This window comes from Cygnus atratus, chromosome 4 (assembly GCF_013377495.2).
Source record: "Cygnus atratus isolate AKBS03 ecotype Queensland, Australia chromosome 4, CAtr_DNAZoo_HiC_assembly, whole genome shotgun sequence".
Taxonomy (NCBI): Eukaryota; Metazoa; Chordata; class Aves; order Anseriformes; family Anatidae; genus Cygnus; species Cygnus atratus.
The window spans coordinates 33,274,230-33,296,738 of NC_066365.1; the positions used below are offsets into that span (position 1 = coordinate 33,274,230).

At 36.2% G+C, this 22,509-nt stretch overlaps 1 protein-coding gene across 1 annotated transcript in view; it reads left to right on the top strand.

The window, feature by feature from the left end:
* Positions 1 to 22,509, top strand: part of LRBA (LPS responsive beige-like anchor protein) — a 395,790-nt gene that overhangs the window by 25,931 nt on the left and 347,350 nt on the right. The window contains exons 3-13 of the mRNA XM_050710360.1: positions 11,219 to 11,450; positions 11,590 to 11,690; positions 13,838 to 13,933; positions 15,997 to 16,118; positions 16,224 to 16,350; positions 17,655 to 17,774; positions 18,078 to 18,224; positions 19,012 to 19,209; positions 20,184 to 20,317; positions 21,720 to 21,828; positions 21,939 to 22,091. Of these exons, the coding sequence (XP_050566317.1) occupies positions 11,219 to 11,450; positions 11,590 to 11,690; positions 13,838 to 13,933; positions 15,997 to 16,118; positions 16,224 to 16,350; positions 17,655 to 17,774; positions 18,078 to 18,224; positions 19,012 to 19,209; positions 20,184 to 20,317; positions 21,720 to 21,828; positions 21,939 to 22,091 (1,539 nt within the window). The remainder of the gene's footprint in view (positions 1 to 11,218; positions 11,451 to 11,589; positions 11,691 to 13,837; positions 13,934 to 15,996; positions 16,119 to 16,223; positions 16,351 to 17,654; positions 17,775 to 18,077; positions 18,225 to 19,011; positions 19,210 to 20,183; positions 20,318 to 21,719; positions 21,829 to 21,938; positions 22,092 to 22,509) is intronic.

Here is a 22,509-nt window from a genome sequence, read left to right on the forward strand (position 1 = left end):
TACTGTCATTTGTGGATAATACTTTAGTTTTCATTCACAGATTTGTGTGTGGAAGATACTTCTGCATTCTTAAATCCTTTGATTGTAGTAATTCCAGGAGAAGCCTTTTCACCTTGGAAGTCCAAATACATGGTATGATGGTGTTGGTGAAGGAATGCTGAGATTAATAACTCCATTACTGCTGTGTTTTTTGTCAGATTTTTTGGTAAATCTGGTGATTTTTTTTTAAGTTAAAAATATCAGAAGTAAAACCTTAAAAAATGCTGACTTTACTGGCTAGATACTTGTTCCATACTGTAATTCAAAACGCTTTTGTCTCACGAAAACTAGTTGCTCTCCTTCAGTCTAAGCTGTAGTTGGTCACAGGATGTGGGAGGTTCCTGCCGGGTTTTCTGGAAAATATCTGTTGGTTTCTGTTGGTGGTGTTTGCATACCTAAAAAGAAAAAAAAAAGATTGTTTACAATTCTATTAATTGAGGATGCCATCGTTTTAGGTCTAATTTCAAATGTAGCTCCTAGAGGAATGGGAAATTTGCGGTGTGAACTTGCAAGGTACAGTTGCTCAGCCAAAGACAAGGCAGGTGTTGTACAGCTAAGTCAGAATGCCTTTGTTGTCTGTGCAAGTGGGAAAAGGAAAAGAATTGGTGTACGGGGTGATCAACAGAACAGTTGGGGGTTATTTGGAGAAGCACTTAGCAGGAGAGGAGTGGAGAGATTTTAAGTGGAAAAACAGGAGGGTATATTTTTAGGCAATAATAGTGATGATGTATATGCATCATTAATAGTTTGTCTTGTATCTTCAAGGAATAGTTAAAACAATAAATAAAGAAATAAATAAAAGAAAATCTCCGTTCAGTCAATGCCTATATAGTGAGAAAAGGGACAGAGACAAGTGGAGGTGAGGGGAAGAGCCTCAGGGTAATAGTAGGAGCTTCTGTATCAGGGGAAAAAAACAGAAGCAAACAGCAGTGATGTGGCAAATTGGGGGAGGAAAAAGCTAAAAATTTTAACAAAACTGAAGTGACAAAGTCATATTTCATTCCTTGCTTTTAGTATTGCTGTCGAAAGGAGAAAAAAAAAAAGGCTAGCCTTTTTAATGTAGGCTTTACTAATGTGTCTATTTTCACCAAGTGAACTTTTTCTCCTTCTGATATAGTTAGTAGAAATTACCATTTTGTTCATGGCACTCTTGCTGTTACAAAAACCCAAGTGAACGGAGGTTTTTCAAGCATAATCGGATGTCTGGATATCACCCCCATGAGTAGTACAGATGTGCTGGCTGAACTTCTTGTGTGTGGGCAAGGCTTAAATCAAAAAGAGGAAGTGAGCAACAGCACTGGTGGTGGGTCTTTGAGCTCACTGGAGTATTTCTGGTTCACTGTTTGGTAAGAAAATAAATATCTACTAATCCTTCTGATATCCTGCTTGAGTTTTGTGCTTTCCTTCTTTAATATGCTTATTGTTTTAATACACTTAACTGTAATACAGTGACTTTTTTTTTTTTCCTTCTCTAAACACAGCAGTAGCATCGTATTTTTAGAGAGGGAAAGTCATTTTTGGTAAGAGTAAGTGTTGGCCAGTTACTGTTCTAGGCAGCCTTCTGTTCCAGCCAGGGTCATCTGCATGGTTCTCCCATTTTGATCACAGCCATAGAAAGTTTTAAAAAAAAATAAAAAAAATAAAAAAAAAATGGCAACAGGGAAACCGAAGTGTTATACTTGTAGCATATCATTTACTGTTACTGCCCTTGCGAGTTGAGGATTCCTGACCTTAATTGACAACCTAGTTATCTGAATCCACGATGGCTTTTGTTTCTCTTTGCTGTGAAATTCCAACTTTCTTACACCCAAACTCTTACCCATCTCTGCTTTAGCTGTGGCAGACCATCTTGGCCAGTTTTGAGAAGGCAGAAGTGCTGTTTTCCAGCTGCTCTGGATCAAGGTGTTATCACAAATGACAGAAACAGATGTGCTGGGTTCTTGGTTTCTGTGTAATTTGTAACTTGGTGCCTTTAGTTGTGTTGAAATTTCCTGCAGTTGATCTGAAGAGCTACGAAATGCGTGCCAGCTCCTCCACTGCCATCACATTTGCTTCTAGCATGTGCTATATGAGGGCTGTAACTTTCAGTAGGAGAGGAAATACTTAGCATTACTGTTGCTAAATCTGATAAAACCTGTCAGAGCTTTAAAAGTAAACTGCTTGCTCACTTCATCCTGTGTTCTCTTTTGGCTTTCTGAGCTTCAGTTTTTTTTCCTCTTGTAAAGTAATTCTTTGCTATTCTTCTGTAATCCTGTGTTTGGAACATCTTCTGTTTTGCTCATTTTCCTTTATTTCCTTTGGCCTTTCACCCCCTACTTGTTATCCCTGTGTCTCTACAAGCTTGCAAAACACATTCAGTCATGTTTCCTAGAATAAGCTCATAACCTTGTTTTACTCTAACATCCCATTGTTACACTGTTTTTAGTGAAGTACTTTGTAAGTATGAAGAAGTAGTCACTGTTTCAACGAAAAGTTATGTGAAGGATTGCTTGTCTAAGGCTTGCAGGACAGGAACTTAAGGTTCTGTAACTAGAGTGGTGGCTTCTTGCTCCTACTAGCACAATCCCCTGTAAAATACCAGGCAGATGTATTGTTTCTGTAGAAAATATCAGGATATAATTTCTGTTCTCTGTCTGGGGCAGCGGTATCCAAGTTTTTTTTGATCATGCAGCCTACCTTGAGCATGCAGACCTTGTGCATGTGTGTATTTATAAAACATTTTTGTTTTGCTGTACTAATATATTAGATGCATTATAAAACATGCAAAAATAGAAACTAAAAGAGGTGAGATGAAAATAGTGTTCTTAAGTTTTTATAACTTTATTTGTTAATGATGCAAAAAATACTTCCTGCACCCCGAAGAGCCATCTTGCACACCCGTTGGGGTGCATGCACCCCACTTTGGAGACCACTGATCTAGGTGACTGGTGATTATTCAATTCAGAGGAAGTCAAATTACGTATTTGCTGTGGAATAGTAAGCCCTGGGACATATGGCCTTCATTTCTTTTCTCCTATAGAAACATGCCCAGTGACCTTGCTATACTAGAGTTGACTTGAGTACAGTGGGTGGTGAAATGAATATACAGCTTTCTTTTAGCCTGCTCTGAAAGAAAACATTTTTTCACACTTCAAAAATATATCCTAGGCAAATGTTTAATTTAGACTACTTGATAAAGCTTTCATTTTACCACTATTTTAGAACAACCAAGATCTGCATTGTGTTAAAGGATGAAGGAGCCTAAATGCAAGAGAAAAGTTGACCTACATGCTTTCAATTGTACAATTCAAATCTTGCATAAAGGAATTGAGTAGGGCCTTCTGCACGTTAATTTGCATGGTTTAAAAGTTTCTGATTGAAATGTCCATATCAACATTGTCGTTGTTGTTATGTTTTTTCTTATTTGGACTATGGGCATAATGTGGTTTTGTTGCTCAGTTTAGAATGCGAATGCCCTAACTGATGAGGGTAGACACAAGCAGGGTTTTTTCTGTAAAGTCATCCAGACTACAATGTTTGTTCTCCATTCTGGACTTGTTGATTCAAATCATACTGCTAATGCTAACTTTTGGGCCTCTTCTTTGATTAAGACAGGACAGGATGCAGACCGGCACAGCTTGATGACCAAGGTACCGTTTAGTCCTTTTCTCTAAGCAAACAGCAGATTGTTTTTGTTTGCTGATGGGTGATATTTCTAGACTTGACAAACAGATAAGTACTGGATGCCGAGTTATGTGTCTGGATCGTGAAAAAATCTGTTTTTTTGGTACTCTTGTAAATTCAGATGAAAATGCTAGGTAACTTTTAGAAATGTAGGTAGGAAGGCAAGTGCTGGGATAATGAAATGAATGGTATGGTACAGTGCTTTGCTATCTGTGTTTCATGTCTTTGAGTTTAAATTCAGAGTATTGTAACTTGAGCTGACTTTCTACTGGCTGTCATAAAATGACAGATTTCTGATTTTTAAAATGTCACAACCATAAATCATTAGTTTGCTAAGATTGCACTAGCAAGCTATTAAAGAACATGGCAGTATTTACTGTAGATAAATGCAAATTTAAAAAGGTTCTCTGTATCATGGTTTAAATGATTTATTTGCTTTCAATCCATATATGAATCTGATGTGATGTAAAATTTAGGATATTTCATTTCCTGTATGGAGCTACGAATTTGCATATTATTAAACCATCTCTTGGAGTCATATCTTTCTTGTATATCTTAAACGCTATCACAGGTTGAGATGCACTGGGGAAAAAAGTTAATTAAAACAGAAGCAGAATGTAATGCTATTAATACAGAAATTGGAAAGATGTGAATTTCAGGTGGATTTAGATATAGTCTATATCTATGCTAATATCTATTGAGATCTATAATATAAGCCAAATTCAGGAAGCTGACAGGTTTTGTAAATAGGTTTTTAGTCACTGTTTGGAGTGTACTGCCAGTCAGATTTGTCTTGAAATTGATTTGCAAGGTATCAGCTGGGTAACCTTTTGTTTCTTCAGGAATTCAAGCTGAAGCTTACAGTAGCATGGCCTCCTCAGTTGTGAAGGGCTGCTGCCCTCTGGGTTCTGCATTGAACAAAAGCCAATCGAGCATTACTTTTGTACCCTCTGCTGGTTTATTCTCCGAAGCGATAAAGATTGGCTGTAGCTGCACCTGTCAAATGGCCTGCAGATGTGCTGGGTGAGCCCACTGTGCCAATGTATGGATTCCTGGGCCCCCAGGACTAGTGTTTTGTGTTCTGTTGTTGGCAACCCTTTTTGTATCAGTTATCCTTCTTCTAGGTGGGTCCATACAGATTGGGAGGAGGTTAAAACTTGTGGTACTGGATTTGTCTCTGACTTGCGTTTTGGAATCATTTGTTGAATTTCCAGAAGAGAGAGCAGCATGATGTTAAGAGTTGCTGTAACTTTTTGAAATCTGAGCGTCGTATTTGTTTTTAATCTGACTTCTGGATAGTTTGTACTGAGAAGAGTTTTTGAATGGATATCAAAATGATAAAATAAATACAGATTTATTGAGGAAACTGTTTTTGTGGAAGAAAATGTAACTGCTAATTGCTTCAATTATAAAGGGATCATTCAGTCCATGGTCTGAGAGAGAGATTGAATTTCATTCTTTGCTGTGTACTTTAAAATAGATTTAAGTACCAAAAACTAAAATTTGAATTTCATTCATGTTTGAAACCATTGTATAGAACTAGTTCATTCTTGCTCTGTTCCGCTTGCCTTGGGGCTTCAGCTGCACATAGGAACCGATATTAGTAGACTACTTTGGCATAAAAATGCTTGCAAGCAGAGTGAAAATACATGATTATTAGCTATACTAAACAGCATAATTGTTGGCAGCACTGTTACCTTTTAGAACTTTTCCCCCTTCTTTGGCAAGGAGAACCCCATAGGTAAGCATCATCACCAGAAAGATGCTTCAGTTGCGTTCCATCTATGGGGACAGGAATTGTGCTTTTTTCCATTTATTTCAGTTGAGAGAGTGATTTTAATGTCAACTTTTCTGCTAGTTCGAAATTTCATCCAGTCTTATTTCCGGAAATATATTTTCTTTCTTTATGGCAGAGTGCGAGGTATAGGCTGCTGATATAAAGCTGTGTTGGGGAGGAAGAGAATTATACTGTGCAGAGAGATGCTCTTAAAAAAAAAAAAAAAAAAAAAAAAAAAAGACTAGTGCTGGCTTAACGGTTTCCAATCCAACATTAGGTGGCAGTAGTAGACTCTTAACACCTTGTGTGCACATATTAAATTTACTTTTAGAACACTTTCCGAAGGAGAGAGAATCTTGAAATTCTGTTTAATACAGAACATATGTCATAAATCACCATGAAGGGAAGCAATGGGGATGATTTTTCCTGAACGATGCAGGTTTGTTCATAGTTAATAATAGTATTGAATGGAATCATACAAAACATCTGGGTTTGGGTGGGTACAATATTGTTATGCAATGCCACTACTGATGTGCCTGTTTTGAAATGAACCTTTCCTATTTGCCAGGTAAATGAAGGTGTAGGTTTTCGTAGTAACTTGGCAACAGTGAGAGAAGGCATATAATTAACAAGAAAACTTAAAAATGTCACACGCACACACCCCAGCCCATCCTTTTTCCTTTAGAAAGTAGGGGAGGCAGCTACTACCTGTATTTCATTTTTTGAAGTGTGACTTGCGTAGTGTTGGATTGGAAGCTGAAGTAAAACTTGCCTTCTGAGGAAGTGTCACCAGTCACTTGCAGATTCATGGTCTCGTGTTACTTTCAACTTTGAGCTACTGCTACGGGTAGCAAGTGGCTTTAAATTTTCTGCATCTTACCCAGAAGGTTATGACCCTGGCTTTCATGAGTGGATCTTCCCCACAGTTCTTTGTGTTTGGTCTAGTTTGATTGCATTATTATTGGTATATTGGCAAGACACTGAAGAAAGAGAAGTTGACATCCACGCTTTCTCATTTCCTTCTTTGCCTCTCTGTAACCTCTCTGGGTGTGAACCCTCTTTGACATGATCTCTCTGACTTGACATTCATGCTTATGTCACTGTTTGATACGATTATCCAAACTGTCAACAGACTTTGAGAACAAATCTTCTCTTAGTATCTTACTCATGTTTTAGTATACTCTTGCCTCCAAGTGTTGCAATAACAAAGATGTGAGGTGAGGGACAGAGAATGGATTGCTACTGATGATAATACGTATGAGTTATTTCCCCAGCTGCTGCTTCTGGTCTGGAGAGGCATTTCCAAATCAGAATAGTCTTTTTATCATACCCAGGATGTGTACCAACAGTGCTGACTTTGTGTTCCTTGTGTGTTCCCAAGGGATTTGACTGGCTTGGGATCACTCATGATGCTGTGAGATCCTTGCTCTAAAGACACTGTAGTTCTTACACTTCCCAAATCTTTGGCACGTCTTTCTGATGATACATACATTTGTTTTGAGTTTCTGAACATGTGCAAAGGTGTGGAGACCAGGTTGTGGGTTACTGCTTTGGTGGGAGATGAGAGTAAATATAGGCAACGAATATTGCATTGCTAGTTGCTGTTAATTATAAGCATTATGGCTAAAATGAATCCATCTTCTTTGTGTTTGTATTCTCCAGAAGTTGCGTTCAGGTTTCATCATTGAGAGTTGAAAAATGTGGTTGGTGGTTTGTTTGTTTGTTTGTTAACCGTGAGTCAACTGCCTAAAATGCCAGTAAGAACAGGACTGTTTGAATAATAACATAGCTATTTTGTAAATAGAAGGAAAATGTGAGGTGTATATCAAATGTTTAACTGTTCACATAGCTGCTGGTTTAGCTTCATCACATTTTTCTTAACATTTAGCTTGTGTAAGGACCTTACTCGAATAGATTTCAGTCATTAGCTTTGTGCATCCAGCTTTGTGGTTAAGCATAATTTTTAAAATTTCCTTTGAGATAGAATTGGTTTGCTATTTGATTGACTTTTTTTTTTGCATGGGGTAGGCGTTGTCCATTGGATAGGCATTGTCTATATCTGTTGTCTTGATATACTGAAGAAGCAATTTTGAGATTATGAAATTAACTTCGAGAGGAAAAAAAAGCGAGGTCACAGTTTGTATGGTGAATAGTTGTTTCCTCCATGACTTCAGGGAGCAAAGAAACTTGTCTTTCTGTGTAGGTTATTTAGTAACCAGGTGGAGGAGGGAGTTCTATAGAAGTGTAAAGCCTTTTTTTTTTTGGAGGTTTGGGGCACAACTGTGGAAATCTGGGTCTGTAGTTCTCCCAAGTATAAACAATTAGGATTTTCACAAATAAATGGTGATTGCGGTCTTAGATGTATTTTTTCCTTTGTTTTTCCTGTTACAGTGCACTGAAATATTTTCTTACATTTTCTTACAAGCTTTTGAAATATTTAGTATTTAAAAATGGCTTGATATTGGATTCATAATCTAGATCATGGTCTTTAAGGAAAGTGGAATTTGTATTTATTTTGAGCAATATTCCGCATACTCTACTTTGGAATTTGCTCACCCATAGGGTGCACCATCTCTCTTATATCTAAGATCACTTCTCCTATTTTAGGTTAGATGAAAGGTTCCTGGCAAAGAGAGGTCTAGTATGTTCATTTTTTTTTTCTATTTAGAAATGATGTAGTTTTTTTTATATATATACTTAAAATTAATGTCATTATGTTGACTTCTTGTTTGGTTCTTAAAGTTAAGGGGAAAAAAACATTCTCTGAGTGTCTCTCTGAAAATGGCTATATTCTCCCTGCTTTCAGCCAGCTAAATGTAGAAACATTGTACTAAAAATATGTATTAACTAAACCAGTAGCTCAAGACTTTCAAGGTAAATATAAATGGCAACATGTAAAATTTGTGAAGATGTATTTGAATACTTTGAATGTTGCACTTTAAAACCATTGCTATAAGCTTATACTTAATTCTGCATGCCAAAGGAAGAAAACGTTATGCCACCCTGTAGGTTGCTATAAAGATTGTTTATGCAGCTCAGCATAAGACTTAAAATACGTTGAATTGGAGAATTTTGAAAAATGTACTGTGCGACATTAGAGACCAAATCATGCTAAAGTGCAAGGAAAGACTATACATCAGTTCAAAGGCTACATTATTCAAAAAAATACAACCATAAAAAAGGTAATAAGATTACATTCTCACACTTCATGGCTAGTAAGGTGCATTAAGCTGCTCAGATATTCATAACTTACTGTGACATTTGGGAAGATTACATTTTGCTGTGCACAGCCATTACTGCAGCTCCGATAATAACTAGCCAATGCATGGACCTGGATTATGATCCCTGTCATTGGAAACAAATTTGTGTTTTGAAGGTTGATCAGTTTCAAATCACCATTAGAAAGGGTTAATATGACATACTGTGGTGTGTGTGTGCTTATGTGTATCTAATGGGTATGCATACATATAGTACATCAACCGCACGGTGCCTTCAGTATATTGCTTTCTCCATCATTTTTTTTCTCCTCGCCTTCCCTTAAAGGAAATGTTAAGATAGTAATTATTTCTACCATAGCAGATTATTGCTAGAATGGACTTGCTGAAATGCTTATTTTTGCAGATTAGATTGGAAACCTAATTTGACAGCTTCCTGGATGGGTGGTTACCGATAATAGTGTATCTAGCCAAAAATGAAAGATAGGTGGTGTAGACTATAGGGTGAAGGTAAGGTCACCTATAGTAGTCGTGTAGGGTTTGAGTGTGATAATTGATGGTTGGCTGGTTAGTTAAAACCAAGCGCATAAAGAGTTGAATTTGTTGTTCAGAATTAGCAGGTGTTTTGTGGCTAGAATTTAACTTTGAGCTGTTCTGTTTGCACACACAATGCAGTGTTTGCTTTGTTTCTCAACTTGATGGTGAGAAAGACTGGCTTCCTGAGGAATACCTCAGTTTTGTAGAGGGTGATATATTTAGTGTAAAACAAAGTATAGCTTGTATTTTTCTGTTTTCCAACATTTTGTTCAGCTTTTAAAGGGGTGTTTACCTTTTTTCTTGGCATCTGTTTTCTAATACTTTTGCATTAATCCAGCAGTTACCTGAATTAATCCATGCTCAGCATTTTCACTTACCCTTTAATTCTATCTTACAGTGCTTTCTTGAGGTAGGCCTCTACTCCATCTTAAGGTAGGGGAAAACTGAGGCTTGGGGATAATGACGTGATAGATTTGTTTGAGTGAGTTGACAGGGTGAGTTGATATAGAGAAGCTGGGAATATAATTTAAGTCTCCCTGTTTGGTTCCTGCTATTTCCCTAGATATTAAGGAAACATCTGATAGTAAATTGCATAATTACTTTTCGTGACCAAGAGAGGAGAAAATGGAAAAGTGTAAATTACTATTTAGGAATTGTTACCATGAGACATTGTCTATTCTTTCATAAAACCAGGAACTTTTTCTGCTCCTTGTGGTGCTTGGCAGTACTGATTTATGCCCAGAAGACCAAAGATTGCTTCTTCAAAGTGACAAGATTTAGACACTTGAGGAAAATGTATGGTAATTTCAGTAGTTAATGAAGAGCATGTATTCTGTTTCGTTGAGTAAGTTTATCTTCAGATCCTGCCTAGCTGAAAGAAGTTGCTTCTGTATTAGGTCCTACACCTTACTGTATGTATTTTTGGGGCAGTTTTGACATGGCATGATTTTGGTGAGTGACATTATTGAAGCTGTTAATGGACAAAGCTTGTGGAAGGAACACTGTATATAGCAGAAATAACGTTGTTTATTAGGCAAACTTGTAGAATAAAGAGGAGCTGATATACTTTTGGTTGTGAGTTCTGAATTTGTGTCAACTCTATCTGAATTCCTATTTGTATGCTGTTATGTCATAGGGAAGTGTGGCACGTTTTTAAGTTTAATATAGGTCTAATGTCCAAGAAAAGTTTTAGAACTGTGGGGATTGGGGTAGAGGTTATTTTTATTTTACTTGAGTACAAAACCCAGAATGAAGTAGGTTATTCATTCCCCCCTCCCTGTCCCACGCCCTTTCCTGGCACATGCGATTAGTTACTAGGTGTATGTTCAAACAAAGCCTGCATCTAGGAGACCTGAAATAGAACAGGATTTAAGCACCTGAGTGTAGTCCAAGGCTTCAAACAGTGCTGCAGTTTCACTTTCGTCCAAGTAGAGCAAGCCTTTACTTCCCTTTCATACCTGTGATTGCTAATGAAATTGGCAGTTAATATTTTACCAGCCTTATTCAGTATCTCAAGAATGACTCTTAAATGTTTGTAAGTGGCAATATTTCTCCTTTGGGCTAGAATTGTCTTATTGAGGAGCGTTAAGCACATACACAGGGAAGCTTTTAGGGCCAGTCTAGGCCATTTAAGGTATCTTAGCTGACCTTGCTCTCTCACCTGCCTTGGAACCTTCCATTGATCTGTTCACTCTTACGCTGTGTGGGGCAGCTCAGGACATCCATATCTTAAACTACCCAAAAGTTCTTTTGCAGCAATTGTCTGGTAGTAGCTGACACCTCTGGAGCACCTTTGTTAGATCTTGAAGCAGAAGTTGAAACAGGAAGAATAAGACTTGATAGATTGATGTCGATCTTATTTTATATTTTTTAGCTTATTTGTTTGATAGTTTTCTCCTTGCAGAATGAATAACTGCAAGAAGATAATTGAATAATTAAATGTGGAATGGTATTTTGATATGATTTTTTTTTATGATTTGTCTGAAAGCTTGTTGGGAGCGATTTTGACTTGGAAATGAACTTTATTATTCAAGAAAAAGATGGCATTACCTGCATGGTGGAATTGCTGGATAAATGTGACGTCACCTGCCAGGCCGAGGTGTGGAGCATGTTTACAGCAATCCTGAAGAAAAGTATACGCAATCTACAAGCATGTACGGAAGTGGGGCTGGTTGAACAAGTGCTCAAGAGGATTGATAGAGCTGACAACATGATTGCAGGTACAGCTTCACCTAGTATATGAGTCAAATTCTGTTCCTTTTACGTAAAATCTCATGGGAACACTTACTTATCAATGAAGTGATAGAAATTTGACACTGCATTTTATTAAGTATTATTATATTGTTGTTCTCCTTTCAGATCTCTTAGTGGATATGCTGGGTGTGTTGGCTAGCTATAACTTGACGGTTCGAGAGCTCAAGTTATTCTTCAGCAAACTTCAAGGAGAAAAAGGGAGATGGGTAAAAGAAAACACAAACCTGAAAACATTTTTGTGGTGTTGTTGGTGTTTTTTGTAACATTTCCAACTTAAAAGACTGTTTGATAACCTTAAAATAAGTATTTTTTTAAATATACCAGGAAATAAAGGATGCCTGCTGCTGTTATATCAATGGAATCTTTTTTACTTGAAAGCAATTAAAACATGTAGAGTAGAACAGTGATGAAATTAAGTTTAGATTTTGGATATATTGACTGGATTGGTCTTTTTGAACACCTGGGAATAATATAGCAATACTAAGCATGTGTTTTTATGCACGTTTTTACTTTTATAGCTCCAGTTATGTGAAATTGAAGGAAAAACTATTTTTTTAGATAGAAAAAATAAATTGCATACATATGCACATTAATATGTTCTTATTTTCACGTTGTTTATCTTTACCTGAAGACTGAAAAGTTTTACCTAGTCAGGCAAGTGAGAATTTATATCAAAAATTGAAATGAAGGAAATAAGTGCTAGCTGATAATTCATATTGTGTGTTTTCTTCTTATTCTGTGTGAACTAGAAAGGAAGAAGAGGGTCCCCTCTTACTTTTGAGAGCCTTCTTCCTTAAAGATTCTTTTCTTGTGGAGACCACCAGATATGTTTTCTTTAACCCCCAGATTGTTGTTCTGCTGGAATTTTAAGTTGCTTTGCCTGCTTGGACTTTTAATTCTGCTCCTGTTATCTCTAAATACCTTGTCTAGTGTAGGCAAAAGGCAGCTCAGTGTTTTTGTTGCCTTCAAATAATTAAAATATATTCAATATAAAAGCCTGGATGCACAAATAAGAGATTTTAAAAGGAGCTCTTGAAATAACTAGTTCACATAAAATACTCTATGTAGGGTTTAAATTTAATAATTGAACGTACAGATTATATTTAACCATAGCTGAATTAAAGTTGTCTTTGTAACATTAACTTTTTCATTTCCTGGCTCTCTGCTATTTGCATTTAATTTCCCTTTCTTTATTAAAGACTAAATATAGAGGAATGGAAGAGAAAAACGCCGTAGTGGCATTGCTATGGAGTTGCACAACTCCATAAATCTTAAAATCAGCAGTGCTGTAAAGATACAAAGTATTCAGCTACAACACAAATTACGTAGTTGAACTCTATGGTGCTGAGGACATCTAAACAGATCTCAGTGTTTCCTCCTCAATTTTTTAATTCAGATTTATGAAGCAGTTTATCTGACTATAATTTTGGTACATTTGAGATACTTGTAATGGATCATGCAGTGCTTCATTTTCAGAGTGGCTGCTTACAAGAAGGGAAAAAGGGCACTCAGAAAAAGATCAGAAAAGTAAAACTGTAGTTTGGAAATAGATCTACTGGAAAGCTAGGGAGTGGTAAAAGAAAATGCACAAGTATTCTGTCACTATGATGGGTATTTTCTTGATTTCTGTTGTTGTTAGCTCATATTTGAGTTTATAGTTGCTGAGTATTACAACAACATTAATGCAGAATTAAGGTTTTGGTGGGGAAGCATGAATTATTCACACTAAGTGAGCATTCAGTTTAGGTGCTCGAGACTTAAACTTTTCTCCATGGACTTATATGAAGGGATATATCTAACCACAGTCTCTTTAATCTAGTACATGACTGTAATCCTAGTGAAAATAAACCTGCCTGCTGATTTCTTCCTTCTCCCTCTTGTGAGGTTTTGCACATCTTGCTTGTGCTGGCACAGGTTTCCTGAATCCATAATCCAAGCCTGCTCTAACTGAGAATTGCTTTGCATTTGTTTTTCCCGAACTAGTTTTCATCTGGATCAGTTAATTTACTTTAGCTCACTGCAAATCCACCCAAATGGTAATGCTGGTGGGCATCAGCAGGCAGAGGTAGTACCCAGCATTCAGGGTTATGTTAGTCTATGCTGGATGACAGTGGCTATGGCCTTTAAGTCCTTAATTTAGTTATGCAATTAATTACATTTCAGTGCACCTACTGCATACTGTGTATCCATGACTCTCTCTTAATGTTGTTTATTGAAAATGCTAAATGTTGTAGCAGAGTATTATTTAACCATGGGCAAAGCTTTAAAACGTGTCAATTATTTTTGTATGTGTATAGTCTTTCCTTATTGGTGTGTTTCATTTATTTACAAATGCAATAATTCTTTTTGTCAGCCACCACACGCTGGGAAGTTGTTGTCTGTGTTAAAACACATGCCTCAGAAATACGGACCTGATGCCTTCTTCAACTTTCCAGGAAAAAGTGCTGCAGTATGTGGATGTTTTAAGTCATTTGTTCATTTGTTGTTCTGTTACTACCACTGGCTGTTTAAACTCCTGTCCTTCTTTTGGCTCGTCTGTCATTGTCATAGAGGTAGACTCAACAGAAATTGAGCTTTTCTCTGCCTGACACCTATTTTATACTGAACTAAATTATGTTTATAACAAAAGTGCATTATCACTATGGAAGGACAAATAGTATTACATAAAGAATGGATATAGATGAGTTTTTTTCACCTGCCTTGAGTAGTTTAGTTATGTCTTGTTGCAAGGAGATTCTGGGGAATCTGCCTGCTTATTGCTCTGTGTTACTGTGGTAATGGTGCTTGTGTTAGTATCCAGTATGTGCGGAGAGTGCCTTACATCTAGAAACCTTTGCTAGTGAAACCACAGAAAGTATGGCCATACTTGTGTCATTTGTTATATTTCTAGCAATCAGATAATGTGACTTATGTGCTGTGCCTAATAATTCTCTGAGAAGATGTGGATCTTAGATACGTTTAGGTTGAATGCTACTGAAAGATGGTTAGATTTAGCAGTGGTTAGCTTTTAAGATAATTGTTCAGATGACTTCATATTAAATTTTTGTACTGTTTACGTGGAAAAAGAATTTGAAACTAATGAGCTAGTTGGAAAATGCTGTACGGCCTGACTACTCTGAGAAGTGTCAGTGTTTTAGCTCCTAAAATTGTAGGATGAAATGGTATGTTCATAACTTCATGGTTAATTCAGAATATCAGATGACTATGCAATGTTCTTCACACAAGCCATTACCTTTGTGCCTTGGTGGCTTGAGAGTAAACTTTACCAACTTGATGACATAATGTCCTTCTTTGGAATGAAAACTTTTAAAATTGAAAAATGTGGACTACTAGAAGAGTGCTGCTGCACTTACTATGTTTCACATACAATGGAACTTGGCAATAGACATGTTTCTGTTTGTTTTGGCTGTTAATGTACTATTCTTGCATTTCATGTCTGATAATTTTATTGAATGCCTGAACTATATTGGGCTGCTTCAATAATTCCAATGTCAATATTGTCATTTATTTTTAAATCGAGAAGTCTTAGATATTAAGTATTTAATAAAATGCTCCAAAATCCATTGCGATATAAACCAAATGATAGTACTACCAGTTCCCAAACGTTGGCCTCAAAGACATGCAATTTGATTAATTAGCTGGTATATAGTGAAGGATTTATAGCATTTTATTTGGTCAAGGATAGCTGAATGGAGCATGGGAGTTTGATGACACTCAAGTGCTTTGCTTTTTGTTCATTGGCATTGATCACCTGGACAGCGTCTTTGATCAGAGTTTATGGCAGTCTTAGTTGAAGTGTGCGTTGCAAGAAAGTTGATGGTAATGTTAAAGAAAAAATATGCAACAGAACTCAACTGTCTGAAACAAAGGGCCCAGCTGCACAGTTTATAATTTAGGAGCTTTTAAGCTACTGTTTGTACAGTGTTTGGTATCAGGATTTTGGCTGGGGATTGTATCACCTTTCTTTTAAGGAAATTTATAAGACTGTCACATTCTAACTGGAAGGCTATCTGGATGTGAATTTCAAGAAAGAAAACAATTTGTTGATAAATAAATTCTTATATAAATTCATAAATGCTTTTTTTTTTTTTTGTGGCCCACTTCTCTTCATAATCAATTGTTTTCCTGACTGCCAACACTATGTGAAAATAAGTTTATAAATTTGTTTATTCTGATAGGCTATCACAAAAACAAATCTTGAATTTACATTTTGAGGAGTTTTTATGTTGTGATGATTCCACCGAAGCATTTAAATTTTGAAGCATGGGTTACTATTGATAGTTTTATTTGAGATATAAAGACCAGTTTTTAAATATTTAGATTTAATAAATATTTAACAATGGAGTACAAAGAATGGTGTACAAAAAAAGTATGGAAGTTGGGCCAGATTTTTTTTGGTTAGAGGAAGAATACACAGTGGTCACGTACACATCTGTAATGTATGTCTTAAACTATATATTCTTTGTATCACGATGTTCATCATTCTACATGAACAACTTTACTTTTTTTTAGGCTATTGCCTTACCTCCTATAGCCAAGTGGCCCTACCAGAATGGATTTACTTTTCACACTTGGTTAAGAATGGATCCTGTAAATAATATCAATGTGGACAAGGATAAGCCTTACTTATATTGGTGAGTATTAACATAAAAACCGTATTTCTGATATCCAATTATTACTATTTGTTCAACGGTTTGTTTCCATCTATGCACAATGCTGACTTTGTTCTAATTTGATAGTTTTCGAACGAACAAAGGACTTGGCTATTCTGCTCACTTTGTTGGAGGCTGCTTGATTGTAACATCCATAAAATCAAAGGGAAAAGGTTTTCAGCATTGTGTAAAATTTGACTTCAAGCCACAAAAGGTGAGTAAAAAACAGTAAAATCTTTGAAACGGGTTTCATGAATTACAAAAATGTGCATGTGTTTACACGTGTGTAATTAGGAGTTAACTAGGTACATGTGTAACTAGGTGTTATATTTGTAGAATGTGTCTCTAAAAAGGTATCCTAGAGGGACTGGTGTTGTTATTTATTAGGTTCACCCTTCTGCAGAAGAATATTTACGCTGGAATGAGCAAAATGAATTTTTGTTCTGAATTCCTATTTCTTTTAATTTTTACTTACGATATGCATAAGAAAAAGCAAGAAAACGCAGTTTACCAGAGGTTTTATGAATTTTTGAAGCTCGTGTGATTTCTCTGATAAGTCTAGTTGTCTTTTTTTTTTCTGTGTTTATACTGTGTTTCCTTCTGTCTCCAGATTTTCTCTTTTTTTCCACAAGGGTTTTGCGAAGGCTCATCTTTCGGTCATTGCTTAATACTCAGTGTGGACAAATGCAGTGTTATTTTAGAAAGAGTGTTTACTAACCCATATGTATTTTTCTTTATCAAACCAGGGCACTTACTAGGAGTTTGCTCTTTTTACAGGTTGGAAAACAACAGATTAATTGAATTAATCTTTTGTACATCATGTTCATTGAATTGTCCAGAACATATCCCCTTACATTCGGAACTTTTCTCTATAAATCTTTTTAAATGTAAGAATTAAAATATGAGTTGACTCTATTGTTAATATTCAAGACCTGCTTGTCTATTAAGCAGTATTATGCTTTCTTGAAAATGTTTTCCATTTCAGTTAGAAATTCTGCTAATGTTTCTGGAGCAACTGGTGTAAACATTTCGTGGGACAGCAGGCCTCCTCAGGAATTTCTTATCAGTAATCCCTTGCTGTAAATATGGATTCTGTTTGTGACAATTTGACATGTACAGCCTTTGAAAGTCTTTTAAGTCTGGAGCCATCCTTGCTCTTTGGAATGACAACATTTACAATAGTCCATCATTCTAAGTGTAACCCAGCTTAGAACTTATTTACATAGTGGTTTCAGTATAAATGTTTCTATGTTGTCATGATTTTTTTTTGAGTTTTATGCCATAAATATCTTTTAAGCTTTTAAGCTGTGTCTACTTTTTGTGGAAAAATAGATTATCCTTTGATAGAGCTGTGCAGGAAAACTCACCAATGATGTCGTCTTTTTTTACTTAACGTAAAACTTTCAGTCTTAATTTAATTCAAAGAAACTGTTGAATTTGTTGTAGCATGCCCCACTTTAATGATTGAGCTACATTCAGTGTCTATAGAATTTTATAAATTGTTTTCTTATTGTTTAGTGGTATATGGTTACTATTGTGCACATCTATAACCGCTGGAAGAATAGTGAGCTTCGATGTTACGTGAATGGGGAGCTGGCATCTTATGGAGAAATAACGTGGTTTGTCAACACCAGTGATGTAAGTAATCTCTCTATACCAGCATCTGTAGTTGATCGTTTTGATGGATCAAATAGTTGTCCTTTACCATTTTATTACCTTTTTTTATAAATAAACCTCCCCTATTTTATGCATTTTAAAAAAAATGTTAAAATAAAATCAATAACAACTCTTTGGTAAGCGAGTAGATTCTGCTTATACATATGAAAACTTAATATTTGTTTCTGCTAAGACCTCGAGATTTTTTTTAATATAAAAATGATAACCTACATTATTTGCATAATTTAATTGTGTAGCTTAATTTAAACCCTATTTCCTTTTCAGACATTTGACAAATGTTTCCTGGGCTCTTCAGAAACAGCAGATGCCAATCGAGTGTTTTGTGGACAAATGACATCTGTTTACCTTTTTAGTGAGGCTCTCAATGCTGCTCAGATCTTTGCCATTTATCAGCTTGGTCTGGGATATAAGGTAGTGTGGAATTGACTATAAAGCTCCCAAAGTTTAATTCTGGTAATGTTCTTTATGGTGGATTTTAAGAATGTTGTGACACCTCTATGTGTCTCTGATAATATTCTTACCATGTGATCTTTTTATTAAACTGTTCCACATTTTTTTCCATAAGCGCCTACATATCTTCTTACAAACTACAAGTAAACAGTAATTCAATTATTTAATTGGGTTCTTGTTTACATCTCAACATTTCTGTGTTGGTGGTTGGGAGAGGGATAACAACACTTTTCTCTGGCTAGGTTAACTTCCTCATTGAGGCTGAAAACTAGATCAAGTATTATGTATTTGTTTTAGGAAACAAGAGTTGTAGTTGATTTTGCTAGTCAGTTTTTCTTAATGTGTAAAGTTAGTGCTGAAGATTAGTTTTGTTGCAGTGATTTATTATTTGTTTTGTCACAGCCCTGAGGGGTACTAATTGAAGACTGTTATTCCCCAGCAGCTGTACAAACATACGCTGAAAAGATGGTTCCTGTTCTGTCTGTTCCTCAATTATTAGTTCCTTCTGAGTGAACATTGTTGACTGTCATTCTGTTTCTTAGCTAATGTCTTTCTTTTACATTGTCTACCATTTTGGCAATGTCACTCTTCAGGGGTCAAAAAAGAAATCTTGCAGTTCTAATTCTGTAAAATTGATTAATAAACAATGTCATTTTCTGTTAATAATTGTGTTCAAAACTGTATCTTCAATGTATATGATGTAATTTTTTTTTCCTTTTCTCTTCTTCAACCCTGCTTCTCATTCCAGGGAACATTCAAATTCAAGGCAGAAAGTGATCTCTTCCTTGATGAACATCACAAATTGTTGCTGTATGATGGCAAACTATCCAGTGCTATTGCTTTTATGTACAATCCAAGGGCTACAGATGCACAGCTCTGTCTAGAGTCATCCCCTAAGGATAACCCTTCTATTTTTGTTCATTCACCACATGCACTCATGCTGCAGGTATATCAACATTTTCATAGATTTGGAGGATATAGATGATTTCTGTTTGAAAACCTGAAAATCAAATTTTACAGGGATTTGGATGAGATGGGGAGTAGCTGCTGATACATGGTTTTTTTTTTTTTTTTTTTTTTTTTCTGTCTGGGTCATCTCAGTTCTTTTCCTCTTGCAGTTCCTAACACAGCTGAACACTTTACTACCTCAATCTCCAAAGCGATGTGGGTGGTGAGGAGTCAGTATTAGTTGCTGAAATTACCAAGCCTGTGTATACTGTCAGGCCACCTGACTTTTTTCTGTGACCATTATCTGAACTGGAACATCTGCCTTACCTGCAGTCGGGAAAATAGCAAGAGCGGGCAGCTTCTCTGATCTTCCCTCTGTTTCATAATTCTACTTCAGTTTGTGATGTTGTGTGTATAGTCAAATGGACCTTTACCTCACTGGTGTGTTCGCGTGGTTTCTGCTTCTTGAATTAATGTGGATGCACATCAGTTCTAAGAAAAGGTTTTTTATAAAGGTTACAGCCTAGAAAATGTTCGTATTACTAAGAAACTGTGTTAACCAGTCAGAAACTTTCTTCTTCCTAATTTGTCACATACTTTTGGTCCTCTGCAAATATTGCCTGTCTCCAGTCCTTTGCCCTGTTGATACGATAGTCTTTTCTTCCCTATGTTTTGAATGCATTAGTCTTTTACTTTGCTAGAAGCTTTTTCTAGAGTTTCCGTATTACTAAAGACTTTTTTCAGAGTTTGAAAGCCACCTGCTATATATTCATCTGAGGATCTACAGTGCAGATGGTCTCTAAAGCCAGACTGGGCATTTAGGGTGGCTGTAGCTGTGGGTGGCTGTAGCTGTATGTCTTTTTTTGGGTAATAGTACAGTTTTTATATTGAAGAAATTTTGAACTATTTCTAACAAACTTTTAATAACAGTTTCTCAAAGAGATTTTTTTTTTAAAATTTCTTTTTTGTCAGGATGTGAAAGCAGTCTTAACACATTCTATCCAGAGTGCCCTGCACTCTATTGGAGGAGTGCAGGTACTTTTTCCTCTCTTTGCACAATTGGACTATAGGCAATATTCATCAGACCACGTAGACACAACTGTTTGGTGAGTGCATTGTAGTTATTGTGTTCTGTTCTTTGTTTCTTTTTTATGTATATGAAATTACCTCTTGCTCTAATAAGCAGCAGTATAGTTTAAATTCACTTGTGGAACAATTAGTTATGTCTAAAAACAAAAAGACAGTGTTGTTGTTGAGCATATAGTGAGGTATATTTATTTTGTACTGAATTTTCTTTGACAGTTCACACAGAATCAAAAGGCACGCATATTTTACCTCACATTTTGTTGTGTAACAGAATTATGGACAACTTTCTGAGCTTATTCCTGTCACAGAGAAAATCCACTGGGGAGGGCTTCTAGAGAAAGTGAAAATTTCATCTTTTTGGGGCTTATATTTAGTTTTTCCTTGGATTTTTTTTGTCTTCAGACATTATGGAAGATGGATCTTCAAAGCAGAACAGAAGAATGAAACCATGATCTGTTTTCAGCTCACCTGTTAGCATTCTTGAAATAGTTAGTATTTTGACATTTGAAGTAAAACCTAAAACAGTCTAGAGCTGTCATTTTTCTTTCCTCTACTATTCATTATTACTGCTGAGCTTTAAGAGTGTATAAATCTTTTGGCTTTTCCTCTGGTTTCAACACTGTTTCCACTCAGTCCAACTTCTGAACAGGCACAGAAACTGGTGTAGTTCCTCAGAGTAGTACTAAAGCAAAGGAATTGCATTAGTATCATGGTTTATTTGTTCTGTTTCATTGCAATTGTAGTTTCATGACAGTTGAAAGATGATCTACATCCATACTATTGTGAAGAGGGAGTGGTCACAATGTTCCTTCAGCCCATTTGTATATCTCAAGACCTCTCCTGAGATGGCTTAGTCTTGTACATCTATGTGATGAGTCGAGGATTTGATCCAGATGCCAAGTAACCCATCAAGAGAGGGTTTTTCAGCTGGCTGGTCTAGATACATAGGCACTAATGTTGTGACACAAGGGCAGAGGCATGACCATTCCTTCTGGCAGCATTGTGGAGTTGTATTAGCTCAAACTAAGAGCAAAGCTGTCTAGAGAAATAATTCCAGTATCTGCTCATTGGAAAGCAAAGCAGTAGCAAGTGGAATAGCATTCGTCTCTGATCTTGCAGAATTCTGTAACTGAAACATGAAGCAGAGAGAACCACGCACCATGTTGCTTTTCTGCAAGAATGTGTTTTTAGAAGAATTTTGCTATTATCTCAGAGTCCAAAATTTCAAGTTAGAAATGCATTAATAAATAGCAAGAAATTAGAGGTTTCTAAATTTAATCTTTGGTTTTGTTTCAGAAATTCTGATCTAAGCACTTATTTAATGCATTAATTTTATTTCTGGTTTTTGTGTTGGAAGAGTTAATTTGAAAACACCTTTTGTCTCATTGTGGTAACACTTTACTAAAATACTATATTTTTCAGTTCTACGTTATTGGCTTTTATCATGGAGTTGTTGAAGAACTCCATTGCTATGCAAGAACAGATGCTTTCCTGTAAGGGCTTCCTTGTGATAGGATATAGTCTGGAAAAGGTAAAGCAATACTTTTTTCATGTCTTGCATTAATATTGTGGGTTTTGGGGGGAGAAATAATCTTCCTAGACTGTTGCAGGGTTCTTGCTTAAGCAGATTTTCTTTTGCAGTCTTCCAAAGCCCATGTTACACGAGCTGTACTAGAGTTATGCCTTGCCTTTTCAAAATACCTGAGCAACTTACAAAATGGGGTGCCCTTGCTGAAACAGCTGTGTGATCATGTTCTCCTTAATCCTGCAATATGGATTCATATCCCAGCACAGGTAAAATTGTTTATTCTTATGAGTAAGGTACCTTTTGATATATCTTTTCGGAAGTTTTGAGAGTAAGCCTTGCCTGCCACAGTTAAAGATCCTGGCTCCCAGCAGAAATTACATAGGCTACTTTTCTGCATATAGTGGTCAAGTGTTGCAAACTCCCAAAACATTCAGGAAGTTTGGAAACTTGCAGCATTCAGCAGAGCAGAGTGTGGTGACTTCTGGTGTTCCTGACCCAGTCAGCGTTGGATTAATAGGCAAACCCCAGAGATTTTTAAGAGAAACCATGCTGGGTGTCTAATTTGAAGTCTTTGTTTAAATTGAGGTTCTCCCTGAAGAGTTCTTTTGTTCTGGTGAATCTGTGTTCTTTGAGAGTGAACTGCTTGGATGGAAGCTTTCCAGTTAGTTCTACTTAAAATCTTTT